At 42.1% G+C, this 20,717-nt stretch overlaps 1 protein-coding gene across 4 annotated transcripts in view; it reads right to left on the bottom strand.

Annotated features, from left to right (window-relative positions):
- Positions 1 to 2,295: 2,295 nt before the first annotated feature.
- Tbck (TBC1 domain containing kinase) overlaps positions 2,296 to 20,717 on the bottom strand; it is a 124,157-nt gene continuing 105,735 nt past the window's right edge. For all 4 annotated transcript variants that reach the window (XM_050132563.1, XM_050131122.1, XM_050131851.1 and 1 more), the window contains exons 25-26: positions 19,295 to 19,454; positions 2,296 to 3,886 (exon numbers count right to left, since the gene is read on the bottom strand). In XM_050132563.1, the coding sequence (XP_049988520.1) occupies positions 3,776 to 3,886; positions 19,295 to 19,454 (271 nt within the window). In that variant the 3' untranslated portion in view covers positions 2,296 to 3,775. The remainder of the gene's footprint in view (positions 3,887 to 19,294; positions 19,455 to 20,717) is intronic.

Here is a 20,717-nt window from a genome sequence, read left to right as displayed (position 1 = left end):
ATTTCAATGTCAATGTCTTCTGCAGCTTCTCCCTTTGGCAGACAGTTCTTCTGATCAGGGCACGGGGCAGAAATCTGTAAAACTATCACTTTATAAAATCTTAACATTAGACTCCCTTGCCAGAGGATCAAGGTTATGTTTGTGTCCCTGTGTGTGCTATAACTCAGTTCCTGTGTTTTTTGCTCATGGCTGCTATGCCAGGGATCTCTTAGCTCTTCTGGTTTTTTTCCATTTCATTTCTTTCTTTTCTGTATGAAACTGCATCTGCTTTATTGTGCATACTTTTAATTTCATAATAAAACAAACAAAACCCCCACAGTGCACAATACCAAAGCCCGCTATTCTGAGGGAACAGATTGCCCTGTCTTAAGGCACAAGGACAGGAAAGAAGAGATCTTTTAGATGTGACAGAGCCAGGTGGGTCAGGGCCAGCGAAGGCTGTTGGGGGAGCTACTGGGAACTATACAATGGGCATGGGCTTCCCAGGGGGTCTCTAATCTTCCATGCAAAGGCATCCTCATCACTCTCAAGTGCAGGGAGGAATAGCAGCTTTGGGCTCCTCTGCTGTCCCCTCATCTTCATCAATGCACATGCCTCGTTTACTCATGCAGGAGATGCAGTTAGAGTGGGTTTGGGATCCTCCAATGAGACCACAGGAGAGCAGAGCAGTTTCAAACAGCAGCACCACCAGGTCATGGCCAGATTTGCCACTTTTGTTCATCTTAACCTTTTACCAATGGATCTCCACAATGGGATAGTCAGAATTGATCTCTAGGTGCTTTTTGACATCATGTAGCCCATTGTAGAACTGTCTACAGTGTCTGGGATTTCATGATGTGATCCATGTTGACTGTCCAGCCATAGGTGCTTGTCACAATACAGCAGGGTGATGACACAACCCTGTTGGAGATTGTCACCTTCTCAACCCTTCTATCCAAGATATCCTTCATAAGTTTGCAGAGATTCCCAAACTTTGACTTGGTCCCTTCATTCTCTTCTTCATCCTCTGTAGTTCCAGATCCTCCTTAGTCACCAAGGCCAGGATCTTTCCATCAAATTCCTTGAGCTGCTGTATGCAGCTCACCCCGAGGCCACTCTATTCCCCACTTCTCTGCCTTATTCATAAGACAAAGCTCAGACCTGGAACAACTCTTCTGAGTTGCTTGTCAGTACTGCACTCTTACTGTGAAGACAGTTAAACCACCAAAGACTGAAGAAAACCAGTGGCAATTGACAAGGTACATGTTGGCCTAAAAACAGTATTAGACAATATTGGTTAGTTTTTCTAAGCTTATTTTTCTTTAGGAAATATGTAAGGGTTACAAAATGATAGTTATCGGTCACATTATCATCTTACATAGTAGATATTCAAAAGATATTTGGTGAATAGCCCAAGTATAATTTTGGTTGGGCGCCTAGCCATTATGAGACTGAGCCATCTCTGCAGCCCACCAAGTAAAATCTAATTGACCTGGATATCCTTATGCAAAAGTGACGTTAGATCCCTGTCTTACTCTATGTACAAAAATTAAATCAAAGACCAAGTAGAGGTTAATGGGAAAATGGCTGCAAATAAATATAATATTTTGGTTTGGGGTGATGTAAATGTTCTTGAATTAGACCCTAGTAGTAACCACAGCACAACTTCATGAATATAATGAAGAAACCACTGAATCCCACACCATAAGAGAGTAAATTTGATGGTTTGCAAAGTATGCTTTACTTAAAAATAGATGCAGACTGAGGAGATAGCTCAATGGGGAGACTGCTTGTCTTTCAAGTATGAAGACCTGAGTTCGGATCTCCAGCACCCATCTAAACAGTGGAGCATGGTGGCTGTGTTTGTCTGCAATTCTAGGCTGGAGGTTGAAGAAGGACCAGGAGCTTGCTGGCCAGTCAATCTAGACAACCAGTGAGCTCTAGGTTCAGCCAGCAAACCTCATCATCAAAACAAAACAAAGCAAACAAAAATACTCAGAAGGGTGAATAAGATGGCACCATATGCGCAGGTACCAGCACCCACACACATATGCACAGAATTCAAATTAGATGCAAATAAAATAAAGACAGTAAGAATGACATCATGGCCCAGAAACTTGAGGTGCCTGAACAAATGGTCAGAGCAGACAGTCTTCACACTGAAGAGGAAGAGAAGTTATGAAAAGTGAATACTTTTGAAACAAAATTGAAACTAAAGGACATATCTCACTGAAAAAATGTTCCTCTTACAAATAATGAAATGTCTTAGTTTTTCTGCTTACATATTTGTGGGCTATATAATTCTGGTCTCTCAGATTCAGTAAAGCTCAAGATTTAATTTTTTCAAATAACGTGGCCGAGGCAGAGGCTCTTGGCTGGCTCTCAGTACATATTTTGTCTTCCCACAGTGTACTCGGGGTCTCTGAGCTGGGGAGATGGCTCCCAGCCAGAGGCTGTCATCTCAACTTTCCTTGTCAATCCCTGGTCACAGCCATCTGTGTGCAGTCTAGCCACTGCTGTACCAGTAGAAGGGATGTGAGTGTCCAGTCTGTGTCTGTGAGACGAAGGAAACGCCCTCTTTTTTCTTCATATACTATATTCCCATCATGGTTTCCCCTTCCTTATCCCCTCCCACATCCTCCCCACCCTTCCAACTTCATGCCTTCTTTTTCTCTATTTAGAAAAAAAAGGGCAAATAAAAACAAACCAGATTAAAACAAAACAAACAAAAATAGCACAAAACACATATATATGATTACACACACAAATGAAAATGCTAAAAACACAAAATCAGAAACGATATGTAAAAAAAAAATCAGGTAAAATATGCAAACATCAGACAAAACCAAACCAAACAACCCCCCCACCGCAAAAAAACAAAACAAAACAAACTCCAAAAATACAATTGAGTTCATGCTGTGTTGGCCATCTACTGATGGGCCTGCTCTTCCCCAGTGAGACTCCTTTGGAGAACTAAAGTTCCTTTGTGAGTGGTTATTAACCTGGACGGCTTCTTGGTTAGGGACAGGGCCTGTGTGCATTTCCCTGGCTCTGGGACCCACCCACCTTAGACCTGTGCATGCTGCCACAGCCTGCAGAGCTTCAGTTACTCACAGAAGGAAAACTGTTGCATGGTAAAGCAGTAGGAGACGCTGTCGGCTCTGCATCACGCGAAGGCAAGATTATAGCCTCTGCCTGTGCAGACTTGTATGTGTTAGAGCAGAGAAGCTGTGTGAGTCACTCTGCGTTCCTGCTATAGGAAGTGGTAAACAAGTTAGCAATACGGCTGGTATTGAAATCCCATTCTCTGAGAGTGCTGCTGCCACTTTTCACAGTGGACTAAACACACACACACACACACACACACACCTCTTGTTTGTTAGTTACCAAATGCCACATCTATTATGAATAGCTTTCTAATGCCTGCTGTAATGAAGAGGAACCCCGTTGTCAGGACAGTCTGCTCAGAGCGGTGGGTGCAGCTTTCTCAGCGCATCTTGGAGTCTTGATAACGTTAAATTTGCCCTGTCAGCTGAATTCCTCTGGCTCTATGTGGCAGCTGGGTAAAAATACATGATCAGATTTCACTATTAAGAAAATTCCTTCAGTAATACATGTACAGTCAAGTTTCCTGCCTAGACAGGTAACATTGGGCTCAGAAGATTTACACAGTGATTCATGACAAAACGTGGCACCGCAGTGGTCTGGATGTCCGCTTGTGTCTCGGGGACAGCCTGTGAAGAGCTGTGCCTAGGGGCGATGCCACCCTCTCCTTGTCAGCCATGCACATGGTCCTTCATATCTGAGGAGAAGGGACAGTGAGGAGTCCTGTTGGCTTAATCTTATTGATGCCACCATCTAGAATGCAGACTCTTGGATACTTCATCTTCACAAGGTGAGCTGCGAACTGAAAAAAGAGAAGTGTTACAGAAATCATTCCAGGATTTCTTCAGTTCCTGGTTTTTATCAGACTGTGAGAGACAAGGGCATTTTTAGAGCAATAGTTGCGATTGTCACTTTTGCACAAGTCCTTTGTCTTTCAGGATATACTCAACCATCTATTTATTGCTTAAAAAAACCCCTTTATGTTATGGGGTAAACCTGTCTCTATTTTTATGTGCTTTAACAAGTAACTTTAACTGAATGCAGCATAAAGGCCGTAGAGAGAGTACGCTCCTCCTAGTCTGTTAGCCTTATGCCCAGGGACTTATCGCTACTCCTTTCTGTTGTTGTTTTGTAACCTTCCACAATAGCTAAAGAGCCCCAAATCTATTCTGAACAAGTGTGATATCATGGTAAAATTATCACTTAGAACAGCTCTGTGTGGAATGTCTCAGGGAGGGCCACACTTTGGATGTATAATGTTTTTGAAGCAACCGAATGAATGTTTTGAGATTATCAACTTAAAATTCATAAGGTCTCGTCCAGGAGCCCTAGATGCCTGGCCACAGAACTCCATAAAAGTCACACAGACATAGATCTCTGCAGACTTAGCCTCTCCAGGATGCCTGGGGGCCTTTCCCATTCACTCTACTCCTGACTAAGGGAGTGCGGGCCCGTTTTCCTGTCACCATCTTAGACTGGTCCTCCCGTGGAGCATTTCCTTCTCTCTGGTAGGGTCTCCTTTAGCTCTCAAAGATTCTTACTTGATCCTCAGCCTTTGATCTTACCAAATTCATCCAAATGACTTCTTTTAAGAGCGTCCTTTACCAAACCAAAACCTGCTTGAGGGAAGTGGCTTAGTTCTACTTCTTTTTACCCCTGGTGTCTGCTACCCAAGAGGTCAACATACATTTGTTAAACTGAACTAATGATGACTCTTAAACCTGGGGAAAATTGTGGAGGGAGGCTTTCCTTTGGCTCCTCGGCTGTTCTTTGCTCCTTCCTCCTGGGAGGATCCCTTCCTTCTCCTTGCAGCCTGCACTTCTTTCTCATGACTCCACAAAGTCCCGACCTCAGGTACTTCAACAAAGCTGACTGGTGTCTGCTTGTAGGGCTATTACTTCCATCCGATATTTGAGGTTTAATAGTTAGGTTTCAGCACATGGTCTAAATTTAGGGAACAAAAGAACCAGCTGAATAGTTTGGTCAGGATATGTTCAAAGCCTCAGTCCCAGGGACTGTTTTATTGACCCGGGACTCAAGAATATACACTTTAAAAGACGTCTCCTCTAAGGTTCATAAGCCCACAGTGACACACAAAATATACAGATGAATATAAAAGCTACATAAAAACCCACAAACCTCCTTAAATGATTTCAGGGACAATTGTACAAGATACTGTCCTAAGACAAAAAGACACAGTCGGCGCAGGCAGAGTACACATTGCTGGGCTGTGACTGCAGCGTTCCTCACCACAGACCACATAAATGGATGCCAATACTGTGGACCACGCCTCTTTCTCCATCATTCTCTGTAGCCCCCTTGAGACTCACGTGGTCATTTACATTTCAAGTCCTGCACTCGTTTAAGGTACCAGCTGGGAATCCCCAGTCATAAATAATGCTGGAGAAGTTGGGCTACCGAGCGTTGAAAGGCGGCACACAGGCACAGTGGGTTCATCTTCTCCTGCCCTTCCGGCTCCCCCTTGTCTTCGAAGCCTAGTGCCCAAGAGCAGTGGCACCAGATCCATCCACTCGGCTGCACAGGCAGCACTGTCCCATACCATATGATTACTGACACAGCTGCACATTCCCACACGTAGCAGTGCAATTACCACGGAGGCTGGAAATCCTAGATAAACACAGCATTACCAAAAGGGCCTTGTGGGTGAGCACTTAGCTCTCAGCACTTAAAAAAAAAAACACCTTAGGAGTAAGAAAATGAGTAGAGAAGGGCTATTGCACATTTAACTAATCTCTTAACTGACGTTGTAAAGCTGTAAAGAGTTCCTATTATAGATGGACATAACAATTAGGTTGCTGTAAGGCTGGAAACTCGGAATGGCAAAATAGGCAGAGGGAAGCGATCGGAAACAACCAGGTTGCTGCTACGTGGGTGGTCTGGAAAGGGAGACAGAACAGGAGCACAAGAAGATAGAAAATGTTCAGATTGCCTTGAGAGGATCCAACTTTCATTTCAGTAAAGAAAAAAAATAAAAAAGCAACAGTTGGATTTCCACACAAGACTGGGGGTTCTGCTCTGATTCCTGTGGATCCGTGTTAAACACTAATCCTGCTGCAGAGCCATGGCTACATCTTTTCCTCTTTCCCACTCCAGCCTTTTCCAGTTGCTCATTTCCCTGAGTGTCTAGTCAGCATTAGACACAGTTCCAGGTTTTGAGGTATTTAAGAATGGAGGAGATGGTAATCATACAATTAACACACAGAAATACGGATTACAAAAGCAGTTGTTAAGGCACTTAATAGTGTTTCTGACTTTCCCAGGCATTGAGGGATGCTGTTGCCTCCTTTTTCCATTCCATTACCCTCTCATTACTGACTCCTGAGGTGAACAGGAATTCAGATTTGCTCATGAAAGTTGCTACACTGATGAGACAGAATTTTGGTGAGAATTTGAAAGGAAAGAAACGGCTTTGCATATGCTGGCTGTGGCTTTCAGTGTGATATAAAAAAGTCAGGTCACGTGTGGAGATCAGTAGTGGCACAGGGAGAACCACACATGTAGGCATTTGTTGGGTCCACCCTTCCCTCTTCGGGGGCAGACCTTCAGCCGCCTCGGCAAATGCTGGAGGAACTGGGCGTAGGAGGAAAGGTCTAGAGACTATAGACCCCACAGGGAAACCACACGCCTGGACATACGGAGCAGTACCCGTGGTAGAAGTTCAGAGAGCTCCATTAGGCTGGGGGATAAAGTCATCAGAACTGTCAGAATGCTTTTAGTAAGCAGCAAAATCAAAGTCCATTCCAGGCTAACCGTGCGCCAACAACAGTGTTTGCTTCGAGCCCACCTTAGGCGACTACTCAGCCAATATTGGAGAATGGGACTCACTGCAGGTCAGTTAGTCTGAGACCCTAAGCTACAATTCTTACAGTGTATTCTGATAGGGGAAGAATGGGCTGTACAGCCATGGCCTATAGCAAAAAAATCTCTATAGATCTGCACATGGGAGGTATAGGGACGTTTAGACATGTGGGCAGTGTGCCCATGCAGAGGATGAAGGTCCTGAGTGTTTATCACAGCTCAGGTCAGTACTCTCTGGTGCTGGTGTGCATGCCAAGAGCTGGGTAAGCTCACCTCACACCACAGCACATGGCAGGGTTCTGGAAGTGCCATTGCATTTTGTTTGGCCTATCCTGTATTTTAGCTTGGGCTAAGAGATAGGTATGTTTGTCCAAGGGAAATCAAGTTCTGTGGAGCAGGCAAGTGAGTGAAGTGGAATTTTTGGGCAGCCTCAGGGTACTCAAGGTTAACTCAGGCCAGGAGTGATAAGCTGAGGGTAAATAAGGAGGAAGAGAAGCACCGAACAGGATCATGCAGAAAGTGAACCGATAGCAAAGACACAGAGCAAACAAACAGCAAGACTAAGAGGAGGAGCAGAGGGGCCATTCTCCTCCAAGCTACAGGACAAGTAAGCTGCCTGACTTAACCTTTGGCTTTATGAGTTTGACATTCATACCAGAGAAAGGACAACTAATAAACATACTGCTCAAATACAGAGAAGGCTTGTCTTCCTAACTCCCCAATAATGCTACATTTGGGGATGACAGTGCTATTTCCGGGTGGGTACGGCACTGACTGAGGGAACTGGAAAGATACTGTAATGAGTAACTGGAGTCATGCACTTGAGAGAGGCCTGTGCTGTGTTAGCCTTATGAGCCCTCTTGCCATTCTGGAATGCTGGAAACAGGGCCCACAATCAGTATTACAACACGAGGCCATGGTGCATTGGCAATGCTTGTGAATTGTTTAAACAGTTTGTAAGAATTTGTCAAGACCATGAGTCATACAAGTTTGAGATAAGAAAAAGATTTCTCTATGTCGACTTAAAACAACATGCTGTGCTCACGAATCCTATGATCCTGATGAGACAGAGAAATGCCTAGGTTAAATACATTCTAGGTGTGTCCACGAGGGTACTCCCATAGATGACCGAGAAGGGTGGACCTGGCCTGAAAGTGGCCAGCAGTATCCCCCAGGGCCCAGAAGGAAAAGAGAAAATGGATGTTCCTTCCCTCTGCTCCCGGGCTCTATGCTGGCAGTGGCTCTGCTCAGTCAATGCCCTCATCACACACCTCTAAGTCTACGAGTCCAGATAAGGAGTTCACCCTTTGACATTCCTTTTCTCAAGTCTTCATCACAGCAAGCTAGTCTGACTAGCTCAGTGCTGTCTTTCCTGGATTACTGGAGACATTTCTGGGACTGCTCCTGAAGGTCCTGGCCAGCAGCCCTGGACTAACAGCAGTGGGATCATGCGAGATCTGATGGCGATCTGAGCAAGAGACTGGCTGGTGCACCCAATACTGCACTGGTCTCTTCCCATCATTACCGGGACAGGTGTAACTCTGAATGCTGCCTTTTGCTCCCATTCTTTCTGTGTTCTTCCCATAACGGAGATAAGTGTTTTATCCCTGTTATTTTTCATATTCATGTATTTTATTTTACTTACTGGAGTTGATTTGTATTTCATAAAATGTGGAGTGAGTTTTTATATGCAGTGACAAACAAGTGGCTCCTTTTCTTCCTTTGCAATTTCTCTCAAAGATGAAAACAGCAGCATTGCAAAGCCTGACAGGAGGCCATGGTTTTCTGTCACCCTCTACCCTGCCCTGGGCAGCTGTGGAAAGTACAGGACTGCCAGGTCACTGCAGGAATGGTACATACTGGCACTTCAGCATTTTTTTTTCTTTTGCTGATATAACAGAATATCACGGACTAGGTAACTTATGGTGAAAGCTTATTTTAAATAGTTCAGGGACAGTTCAGTACTGAGGGGCCACATCAGGTGAGGGCCTCTTGCACATCTTGCACACGGCAGAAGTTCAAGTGAGCACACAGGACAGAAGGTCCAACTTCCCTTCTTTCAGGAGCCTGCTGTCATGGTAACCAACTCATTCTGGCCCACTTTCTTCATAAGGTATGCTGATCTCATCTTAAAGGTTGTATAATACATATACATACCTTAATGTTAGTAACAAGTGAGTTTCAACATGAATTTTGATAAGGATATTGAAACTACAACAAACAGAAAAGTCATTACAAAATCCAGGATTTTGAGACACATTTGTAATATAGACAACTATTCTAATAGAATCTATATGATCTGAAATTCACAATATGGTATACATTCAGGTTACAACAATATTTTAAGCATTGCTTTTGCTTTTGAAGAACCTATTTCCTATATTAGGAAATTTGATAGTATAGCTGTCTGCCTTAAATGTTTTTTTTTTTAAATTTGTATTCCATAGTTACATGACTAACCATAATGAATGAAATCTATTTTTGTGTTTTAACTTTCAGTTGTCTGTAGTTCCTTCCTTAACTTCATTTCTTCCCATTATTTCTCTTTTCCTTTAAGAAACATTCTCAAACATATAAAAACAGACCAGAATGGTATAATGAACCCATAGCTCAGCTCAGTGATCATAATTTGCAGTGAATTTATTTCATCATTACTCCTATGTAATCTTGTTACTCTTTTATTTCCTTGATGCAAATTCTGGAAGCTATAACACTTAACAAATAAGTTATTTAAAATGAAAAGACTTTATATTTAATATCAGTGGTGTTGCATTTCAAGAATAATGATAGCCAGGTCTGGAGGTGTACAGGGGAGGCAGCAGCTAGAGACTGCTACAAGTTTGAGGCCAGCTTGGGCTACAGAGACAGGTTATCTTTAAAAAAGAATGCCCCCCCATCTGCCTCTTCGCACACATCCACCCATCCTTCTTCAATATTCGCTTTCTGGAGTAGTTTGAATCGGGGTCCACACAATGCGACGGGTGCCCCTTGACTTGCTTTCCCTCTAGGTTTCTTCTGTCTCTTCACTTCTTTCCATGCAGCCTGTTCTCTCAAACTTTTGTCCCCATCGCTCCCCAGGCCTCCTACCAAGACTATCAACGTGGCAGGCAGTGTCACACCCCAGCATCAGGGTGACTCTGGTTGGAATCCCACTTGACCATCAGGTTTACTGACACATTTTGACTATCCCTCCTGCCTTTCCCAAAACTTTCTTCCATCAGTCTTTAGTCTTCTAGCCTCACCCGATTCTCTTACCAACTCACCAGCTGTACCCTTCTCCTCGCTCTTGTGGGTTTCTGTTCATCTTCTCTGCCCCCTTGCTTTGTCTTTCTCATATGCAGTCATCAGCTATGTGGTTTCATTTAGTTTCATGGCTTAACTCTCATCTATACACTGGTGACTTGTCTCTTCCCTAAACTATAAGTTCATTAGTCTGTCCGTCCTAGGCTTGCTGTCCACTCAAACATACAGGTTTCAAAAGAGAACCATTGGTTTCTAGTCATTTCTACCTTAACCGCCTTCATCTCAGGAAATGGAAACTAATTTCTCTAGTCAGTTAGGCAATAAAGCTGATAGTCTTTCCCCTGTGTCTCCCATATAGTTTTTAAACCCCAAAACATATTCAGAATGTTCCTTGTCACCTACTACAATGGAGTAGTCCAAGTGACCTATTTGATTCCTGGATTACAGTCATTCAACCCGTAACTCATTTTCTCTCTTCTATTCCTGCTTCCCATAGTCAAATTCCCATTTAGTGGAAGTAAGACTTTTCTCCCAAGATTGTTTTCATTGCTGTGGTCTATAGAAACTCCAGAACCAAATAGTTTCCTTCCTTTTCCCATTCCTATTTACTTTTCTAACTAGAAGAATTACAGTTACAACATTCAGCAATACTACACCTTCAGATTTAAAAAGCAGACAAATGCAATATAAGGTAGCACTTGGTGAACACTTGGATGCACCCATGATGTAGGCCCACACCCAGTGAGTCTTAATAGTTACTAGTGATGTGTGTATATGTGCTGTTTTTATTGGCTAATGAATAAAGCTGATTCAGTCAATAGCTTAGCAGAGTAAAACAAGGTGGGAAATCTGAAATACAGATAGAGATACAGAAAAAAAGAAATTGGAGTCAGGTCAGACATTAGCCAGCTGCTGAGGAAACAAGACATGTAGAAAATGAGCGAATGCCATGGCCACGTGGCAATACAAAGGCTAATAGAAGTGGGTTAATTTAAGGCGTAAGCACTAGCTAGAAATATACCTGAGCGATTGGTAAAACGGTAAAACAATGTTGTAATTAATATAGTTTCTGTGTGAATTCACGTCTGGGAGGCTGGGAAATGAAAGTGCAGTCTCATTTTACATACTAGGTCACATATCCCTTTGCCAATCATAGGATAACTCTTTTTCCTTCAAAAATAGCATACATTTATACATTTATAGATTTTTTTGAACAGGTTCAAAGACCTCCCCAAATGCACAATGCACTCTAGGTAAAAATTTTCTTTTATATTAATTTTATTCAAAATTTAATATATTTACTTAATACTTAGGACTTTTTTTATGATGGTCCTCTATAGAACCCTAATTTATTGCTTAAAAATTGTTTATAGAGTGTCAAAGAACTCCAATCAGTCTTGTCTATAGAGAAAAAATTTAAAAAGTAAATATGATAGCAGTGTTATTTGAAATAGTTTTATTTCTAAGAAGATGTATACTGGCTCATGCCAGAAAACAGCATTTCTGATAAAATTCCATCATCTAGTAACACATGTGTCAAGAGACCTACAGAGTTTCCTGCTATATTTCCTTCCGAGCTGTATGTTTGGGAAGGGAGTTTCGGCAGTGATCATTTATCATCTATTGTTTACACTAGACAACTGAGCTCCGTAAGCCCACACTGTGTGCTAGCCCCTGCTCATATTACATGATGTTGACTATGCTGTGAAAAGAATGTATACGATAAAAACTAAGATTCAAAACATTTAGGGCTGTGATGGCTCACAGCCAAGTTCCAACTCTGCAGGTCAGGAGAGAGGGCTCGCGTGCTTAGCTTTCTGTTCAGCCGCACATTCCTGTGGCTGGTAATTAAGTGGGGGAGGGCACAGTGGGTGGAATAATACACACTGGGACAAGATAACGTTTCTTCTTTAGCAGGGCACGGAAGTAAGTGCCCAGAGGATGATTTGGCAGTTGTTCTGGAAATGGAAATAAAAATGGAAATAAGTTGGCTCTAGAGGTTGACCATAGCTTAGACCAAATACTCCTAGTAAACAGGGTAAGTAAAATCGTTAAAGTCTGGACCGGAGGTAATGGTTTCCTTTACTACATCCCTATGTGGATGATGATGATGCTTTACTCCATGAGGCTTCTGGAAAGCTATGAGGAAGCAGCTTCTGACCAGCTCTCAGTTCACGTCTACTGACGTTAAGTTACTGCCCATCATTCAGAGAACCAGAATCACGTCAAACTGTTTTCATGGTTAACTTTCATACAGTGTTCAACATGTTCATGCTGCATGAATATTTAAAACTTTCCTTATCTGATATAAACCCACAGGCTGACATTTTCACTGACAAGCATGGCATGGAAAAGTCAGGGAGAAGTTCAAAGCTAACCACAGAGAGTTAGATTAGGTTGAAGTGGGAAGGAACCTGGAACTGACAAAGGAGATTTGCTTCCCACTCTTTATCTAGAGGTTTGAGAACNAATATAAAAGACCCCATAGAAATTATGTTAAAATATATGAATTTGAAGAACTACTTATCTGGAATTACAGAGTTTCTATAGAGACAATCTGTATGCTCAATTGGCTTGAAGCGTTTTCAGAATCATTTAGTCTTTCGAGCACACAGGTGTAATAGGAGAATCTGTTAAAGACTAGGAGGAAGAGCTTGAGCAGAGAAGGGAGATGGTGCTAATAAAGGTGTAACAGTTTGGGTCTACATTCTTCTTCAAATTTTATCTTTATTTTTAAAACAATCATATATTAGATAGCAATCCCAGTTCCCTCTCTCTCCCGTCCTGTCCTCCCTCTCATCTCACTTTTTCCCCACCCCACCTCCCATCCACTCTTCAGAGAGGATGAGGATTCCCAGGGGAGTCAACAAAGTCTGTCATCACTTGAGGCAGGAACAAGGCCCTCCTCCCTGTATCTAGGCTTAGCAATGTATCTCTCCATAGGGAATGGGTTCCAGAAAGTCAGCTCACGTACTAGGGATAAATACTTAGTGGCCCTACAAACTGCCCATGCCACACAATTGTCACCCACAGACAAGGAGCCAGGTTCAGGCTTATGCGGGTTCCCCAGCTGTCAGTCTGGGGTCAGTGAGCTCCCCTACTAGATCGAGCCAGCTGTTTCTGTGGGTATCCCCATCATGGTCTTGTTCACATTTTGATAACCATAGTGAAACCATTATGAGAAAAGGCTTAGGGTACGTGATAAGAGCCTAGGGTAGAACCCTTAGAATCAACTGTCTGCCCATCCATCCTTCCATGTATCTATCATCTCCCCCCACACCCCATTCTAGGAAATGAACCCAGGGCCCTCGTGTACACTAGGCAAGGACTCTACCATCAAGCTACACCCCTAGCCTTGGTGCTCTTAGGAAACAGGCTCTAAGAGTTTCCTTACCACTTTTTACAAAGTGAAAAGAGAGCCATCTATGACCTGTAAACAGGCCCTTAGTAGACACTGGATCTGCAGGACCTTGGATTTTCAGCTTTGGCAACTTTAATTTGATAAACCAAACCAGAACTGAGAAAGTTCGTTTTCTTTCTTTCTTTCCTTCCTTCCTTTCTTCCTTCCTTTCTTCCTTCCTTCCTTCCTTCCTTCCTTCCTTCCTTCCTTCCTCTCTCTCTCTCTCTCTCTCTCTTTTTTCTCTCTCTCTATATATGTATATACATATATAACATATACATGCATATATGTGTGTGTGTGTCTCCCCAGACAGTATTTCTCTATATAGCCCTGGCTGTCCTAGAACTTACTCTGTAGACCATGCTGGCCTCAAATTTGGAGATCTGCCTGCTTCTGCCTCCCAAGTTCTGGGATTGAAGATATGCACCCCCCCCACCACCCAGTGTAAATCTCTATTTTTAAAGCCTTCCTATGCACTATTTTGTTATAACAGACTGGGTACACTTATGTGACTTATCCTTGTTTACTGCTCTAGTTGGTGGTGTGTATCTGGGAAAGCGGGGCCTGATAATGAGGTGAAAGTCTCATGCAATAGCCAACTTTCTTCAGAGCATCAGACAAGTTATACTCTGAGGGTTTACCTCAGAGTCAGCTGAGCAAAGTATACAGTCACAAGGACCAGCTGCACGTGGCAGAAACGTGTGTGTCCACAGAGACACATTAATAACAAAAGCTGCAGCGCTCTCTCCTCTCTGCTCCCCTAGGGAGAGTGCAGAAGCACATTTCAACAACAATTCCAGGTTTTGAAGAAACTGAGGTCACAAAACTCTTGTCTTGTTTTCTTGGAGTTTTCTCAGAAAACATTCAGAATTCTCACAGGACTCAATTTTTCGACTGTTTTCTGATATTTCCTTAAAGAATTTTGTTCATAGCTAAGCAGTAATATTATGCTTACGTGTTCTCTTAAGGACGTACTACAGTTGAGTAGAATCCATGGTGGAACTTTCATTTTCCTCTGGTCCAGGCTGCCAGTCAGTTTTCCAGTCTGAGGCCCATTACTATCTCTGGGGTTACATCCCACAGCATTGTTCTCACACAGGGGGAGAAGGACCCCAAAACAAAGTTCACAGTATTAGACTAAGTTGTCATTCTCACAAAGCAACAGCTTCTTCTAGGAGAGATGGATTCACTATGGGGCTTGTTAAAAGTTTTTTGAGACTTAGGTTGAGAGTAGGGTAGAATGAATAAATGGATGTTATGGGTACTGAAAAACAAATTTCCTTTTAGGAATGTTTAGTATTAAAAATAAATTTCTTTGAGCAATTTGGGTCAAGGATGTAAGACCTTCTTTTTAAAATACTTGGTCATTTCCAGCATGATAGAGATGATAGACTGTATTAACTATTGCTGTACAGATATACAATTGCCTGGCATTAATTCAACATTTTCAGTAATTTTAATTCTGTTTATTTCTTAACATTATTTGGTGGTCTGCTATTGGGGACCATACATACATACATACGACTGTCATTTTGTTTTTGAGTTGACTCCTTTATCATCTACTGACTGTGCTTATTTCTCAGACTGGTCTGAGTATGTGGAGGAATGAGCTAGGGTTGCCATCAGTCTGCAGCCACACCACCCTGAGCACCGTGGATCTTGTCTGAGCTCTGAAGCAGGGCAGGGTGAGCTAGTCAGTACCTGTTTTTCTGCTATGCCCCTAAACTCAAGCTCCAGAACTTTCTACAGCACTATTATTAGGTTCCTTAAAAAACTTTACATATCTTGTCTATAAGCTTTAAATTAATGCTGTTTTCACTTTATAATTGAACAAATGGTGACTTGAAGAGGCAAAATATGTGCCCAAATTAACTCAGCTGTAGGAAACACAGTATAGGCACTGAAGCCAGGCTTACAAAGCTCACATGTTTTGCATACTATCCTCTGACAGCTGGCATCCTAACCTGACCTTAGCATGAACTAAGGTGGTGATTAATTACAGAGAAGTAGGGGTAGGGGATGCAGGAGAAGGATAAAAGGCAGGGCTAACCAAGGCCAGCAAAGCAGATTTGTTAGCACTCCTGGAGATGAAAGAGCCAGGGGTTCATGTGTGCTGTGGGGAGAGGCCATCCAGAGAATCGCTGTTTTCAGAACAGTGACACAGCTGGCCTGAGATCATTGTTGAGAAGGATCTAGGAGGACAAACACCTGCTTCCTTTCCAACTCATAGCTTATGAGAGCTCCCCACTTGATGAACAGCGAGGATTTAGAACTATGAAGTGTGAGGAAGGGTAGAGGACTGATCTGCACTGGGCAGTGGAGTCAAGAGAACATTTCAGCACAAGCACAGACTCACAGTGGAATTCCAGTTCCGTAGGCTGGCATGCGTTTAATTCCGTGCATATGGGGGAAGCATCTGTGCTGCTGTACAGAGCTGGGCAGCAGAGGGAAATATGAAAGTCTACGAATAAGTATCTGAAATTGTCTTTGACCTTTGATAAGAAACATTGTTCAAGATAGATCTTTATCCTAATCTAAATCTAACACAAATGAGTTACTGTTATTGAAGCATTAGTAGCTAGGCATACAATCTGTTCAGTCATTATTGTCTATAAATGAGTCAGCAAGTAGGATGTAAAGAAAAAAGTAATTGTGATAGTGCCTGACTTCTAATAAGCATGGCACTAATTTAGAACACGATGATGGCTGAGTACTGTTAAATCCTATACTGCATGTGAGCATTCATTTTATTTCTTTCACATTTTGAACTTACATTTATTGACTTGTACATAATAATAGATTTTTAAGTTAATGACTTAATGAAATAAATAATCTATGTATTTACAGATATGTTTTCCTGCATGGTAAAATTAGATGAATCACATATTAATATGATTAGGATGTTTGGAAGAAGTTGGCAGTTTAAAGAGTTTTAACCTCTAAGGTCTACTTATTAGAAACTTTAAGTACTGAATGTTTTATGAAAATAGAGCCATAACCTGGTAAAGTTTATTTCAGGTTTTGGTTTCATGCACTGTGTGGTGTGTGAAGTCAGAATAAGCCCATTTTAAAGCCAGGACACAGGGCAATATTCAGACTCCAAAGCCTCCAGAGCTAAGCTAATTAATGGCAAAGCTTACAGAGTCACCCAGCGTATGTTCCTATCATGAGTAGGCGTATTAGGTAAACTGGATCCAGTTTCCTCATGTTTGAAATGGGCAGATACTCCTCTGCTTCGGCTGCTTTTCCTGCTGCTGTGATAAAAGCCTTGACAGAATCAACAAAGGAAGAAGTGAAGGAATGAAGAAAGGGTTTGGATTTTGGCTCGCCACAGTTCCAGGGTGTAGAGTCTACCATGTCAAGGAGGCAGCTGGTCACATGTGTCAAAACAGACAGCAGTTCATGCAGCATACTCAGCTTCCTTTCTCACTTACATAATTCAGGAGTGGCACACGCAGTGGGTGGGCCTTCCTACCTCAATGAAGACAAGATACCCCCACCCGCCACAGTCATGTCTAACGGCCTATCTTCCAGATGAATCTAGATTCTGCCAGGTTGACAATTAACTAACTACCACTCTCCCTTACAGACAAAAGGAGATAACACAATGTACTTACTACAGCACCAATCATAGAAAGACTAGTTCATAGTTTGGATTGTCACTGTTGGGACTCAGGTTTCCTAAGGTGTATGTTACCTGGAGCCTAGAAGGGTGTGATTCTTCATAGTGGTATGGATATATGGAATGATATGGCATAATAACTAATGTACCAGCAGTCATAAGATGACATCTTACGTGAAGATAATACAGCTACCATGGTTGTAATTATATATGTTGCCACTCATTTGGGATATGGATTTAAGTTTTAAGTGACCAGCTACTTATTATACTAACTTTCTTGAAAGGGTGCATTCCAAACATCCTAATCATATTAATATGTGATTTATCTAATTTTACCATGCAGGAAAACATATCTGTAAATACATAGATTATTTATTTCATTAAGTCATTAACTTAAAAATCTATTATGTACAAGTCAATAAATGTAAGTTCAAAATGTGAAAGAAATAAAATGAATGCTCACATGCAGTATAGGATTTAACAGTACTCAGCCACCATCGTGTTCTAAATTAGTGTCATGCTTATTAGAAGTGCATTATAATATGTATAATATATTAGACATTATATATATATATAGCCATAATTTGTATGAAAGGTGTGATTTATGGCATAATTAGTAAAGATTCAAAATCAAGGCTGGCCTTCAGTCAATGTCAAAGTAAGTACTGTCATTAGCCCTGTCCTACTAAAACAACTTTTAGATATTTTCAGTCATTGTGTGTGGGGGGGGAGTGTGAACATACATATGCAGGTTGGAGAACCACTTGTGGAAGTAGGGTTTCTCTGTCCACCATGTGGATGCCAGGGACCGAATTCAGCTTGTCAGGAGAAAGTGCCTTTACCCACTGAGTCATCTTGCCCACCAAGTTTTTGAAACTTAAAATAGCCTATGACCAAAATTTTTCATGTTCTCATATGACTACATTTTTGGATAACTATATTAAAATGGTTCTTATGGTTTGTCCCTTTTACAGAGACATAAAGTTAATTGGATGAGAATACTTTAACCTCCATTCCTAATTTTCTCAATGAGGAAACTTTGCTGACCTTTGGTCTTCCTTTTCATTCTGCCCTAGGAGCCATATGGGGTTCACCTGATTGGTATAGCTCTGCCTGTATAGCTCTGCCTGTGTTCCCCCAGGGAACTGGTTACTACTACTTTCCTAGGAATAATTCGTCCCCATTTTGGGGAAAGGGCTTGGATGGGATGGGTTCTGCATTTGCTCAACACAGGAATGATCTCTACTCTTTCTGGGGATGTCGTTTGTAACTCTACTTGGATCTCATCTGCTGCTCTGATACTTTTTTTTTTTTTAAATCTTTCTTTGAGAGAGGATATCTCTACATAGCCCTGGCACTTGCTACACTAGCTATGCAGACCAGGCTGGCCCAGAACTCCTGAGTGTTGACATTAAAGGTGTGTGATGCCATACCAGGCCCCATTTTTTTCTTTATTTCCCTCCCTCCTTTCCTCCCTTCCTCCCTCCATCCCTTCTTCCCTCCCTTCCTTCCTTTCATGGTAGTAATTTTTAGCAGTCATATCTACTTTTATTTTTTATTTTGCTTAGAATATCCTCTCTCAATCTGGAGAGGGAGTCCAAGTTTTTGAGATATCCAATCCTTGAGTTTCTAGGTAAACAAATCTTTCCAAAGTCCAACAAATGCCACCCAGCAGTTTGCAGAGCCTATGTCTGGTCCGATTCTTTGACAGGAGAAATTCAGTTTATATTTTTGAAATTTTAGAAAGCAGATAGAAAAAAATCCCTGGAAACCTATGCTGTCATATTAACTTTCATTATAACAAAATAACGGAGGTATCTAACTTTATAAAGAAGGAGGCTTAATTAGCTCACAGTCACAAAGCGAGGAAGCCCAAAGGCTTGCAGTCAGAAGTCAGTGACTCAGTACCACAGTCCCTTACAGGTGCAAACCTCCACTGCCCACAGGACTTCCCGCTAGAACCTGCCTCTTAAAGGCCACACCTTTCAATATCATCAAACTTAAGACTAAGCTCGTGACACAGACTTTTGACAAACATCAGCAGTTACAGCCTGGGTTTTCCTAAGCCTTCTGCTATTTATCCTGAACTGGAGGTGGGGGGACAGGACAGCTCTGAGTACACTTACCTCGGCTGTGTGCTTTGCCACGTGCCCCATGATCACAATGACCTTCCCCTTGAAGTTCTGAAGCATCGCTGTGTAAGGGCCCTGGCTGAGCTCTCCCTCCGCTGTGAAAGCAGCGCTGAACGGGATGTTGATGCTGCCTGCAATGTGACCTCGAAGAAAGCTGACAAGGGAGTTAGGGAAAGCCACTTTTTTCTTTTACTTTTTTTTTTTTTTGAGTCTTGATTGTCTGAGAGAAACGGAGGTAACTCAGTCCTAGACAACAGTACTAAACATTTCCGTGTTCACCCAAGTATTTTATCTAAGCAAAGTAAGATCCTCTAAGGAGGAAGACAATTAAACCTGAAGATGGAAGAAAGGAAAAGCAGCTTGAGCTGTAATTATCAGTGGAGACTGAAAGTGACCTGACCCAGTGAAGCCACAGTCACTGACAGGCTACAGTCAGTGTATCATCCAGTTAAAAACCACAACCAGGGTTTGGTTTTGTGTATAAAGTAAATGCACTGGCAAGTGAACTGTCTCAGGGCAAATCTGATACCAAAAATACTTGATGCTAAGTCAAACTCCACTGGGAACTGCTAGAGGTCATCAGCCCCAGCTGGAAACTGTTTTGCTATAGGTTAATGTGTCCAGTGAACTGAGCCAACATACCCATTATTCTGACTTTATAACCTCCTAAGGGGCCATGTCTGATGGTTCTTATACTTTAGAAGAATTCTGATGGTCTAATTGACTATTACTATTTAGAAAGTAAAGCCATCCACTAACCTACAATATTTAGCAATGACATAAGATCTGAAACATCCATATATGCTTTCCTAAGTAATTAAAAGTACAAGTGGACTAAAAATAGAACTTTGGAAATGAAGATACGGCTCAACCGTAAAAGAGATGTATGAATTGCTGTAGCAGCCTGCATCCACTTGGGAGGACAGGGAAGGGTTTTCACTGGTGAAGTGATGGCAAGGTCAAGTTCTGAAGAATTAAAGTTAAAACAAAAAAATAGAATAGAGGAGGGGACGCAAAGTTTGGGCAGTGGGGAAGCATATGCCCAACTAAGGGCAAGGAAGGACAATGCTGTGGACAACTCAGGATATGAGATAAAAAGGGAGGTGGAGGCTCAACTTGCCAGGTGTTTATGATAATGATCTTTATTCGGCTAATAAGGAAAGTTGAAGCATTATAAGCAGAAAAACAGCATATTGGGTTTGGATTTGGATACCACTGTGGGAAAAGCGCAAAGGAAAGTGATGATGATCATCTAGCTCATACCGCTCCTCTCTTCTTGCTGGACTGTGAACAGCTTTGACTTTCAGAAGCACTGCAGATCTATCCTACTTGGGATGGACATGCCCATCCAGCCCACCTGGTTCCTTCCTTCTTGTCTGCACAGCCTCACACACTGCCCCCGGTGAAAGCATGACCC

This window comes from Alexandromys fortis, unplaced genomic scaffold, assembly GCF_014885135.2.
Source record: "Alexandromys fortis isolate MF-2015 unplaced genomic scaffold, M_Fortis_MF-2015_v1.1 scaffold_19, whole genome shotgun sequence".
Classification (NCBI taxonomy): domain Eukaryota; kingdom Metazoa; phylum Chordata; class Mammalia; order Rodentia; family Cricetidae; genus Alexandromys; species Alexandromys fortis.
The sequence above is the reverse complement of the archived record's forward strand: the minus strand, read 5'-3'. Positions and strand labels throughout refer to the sequence as shown.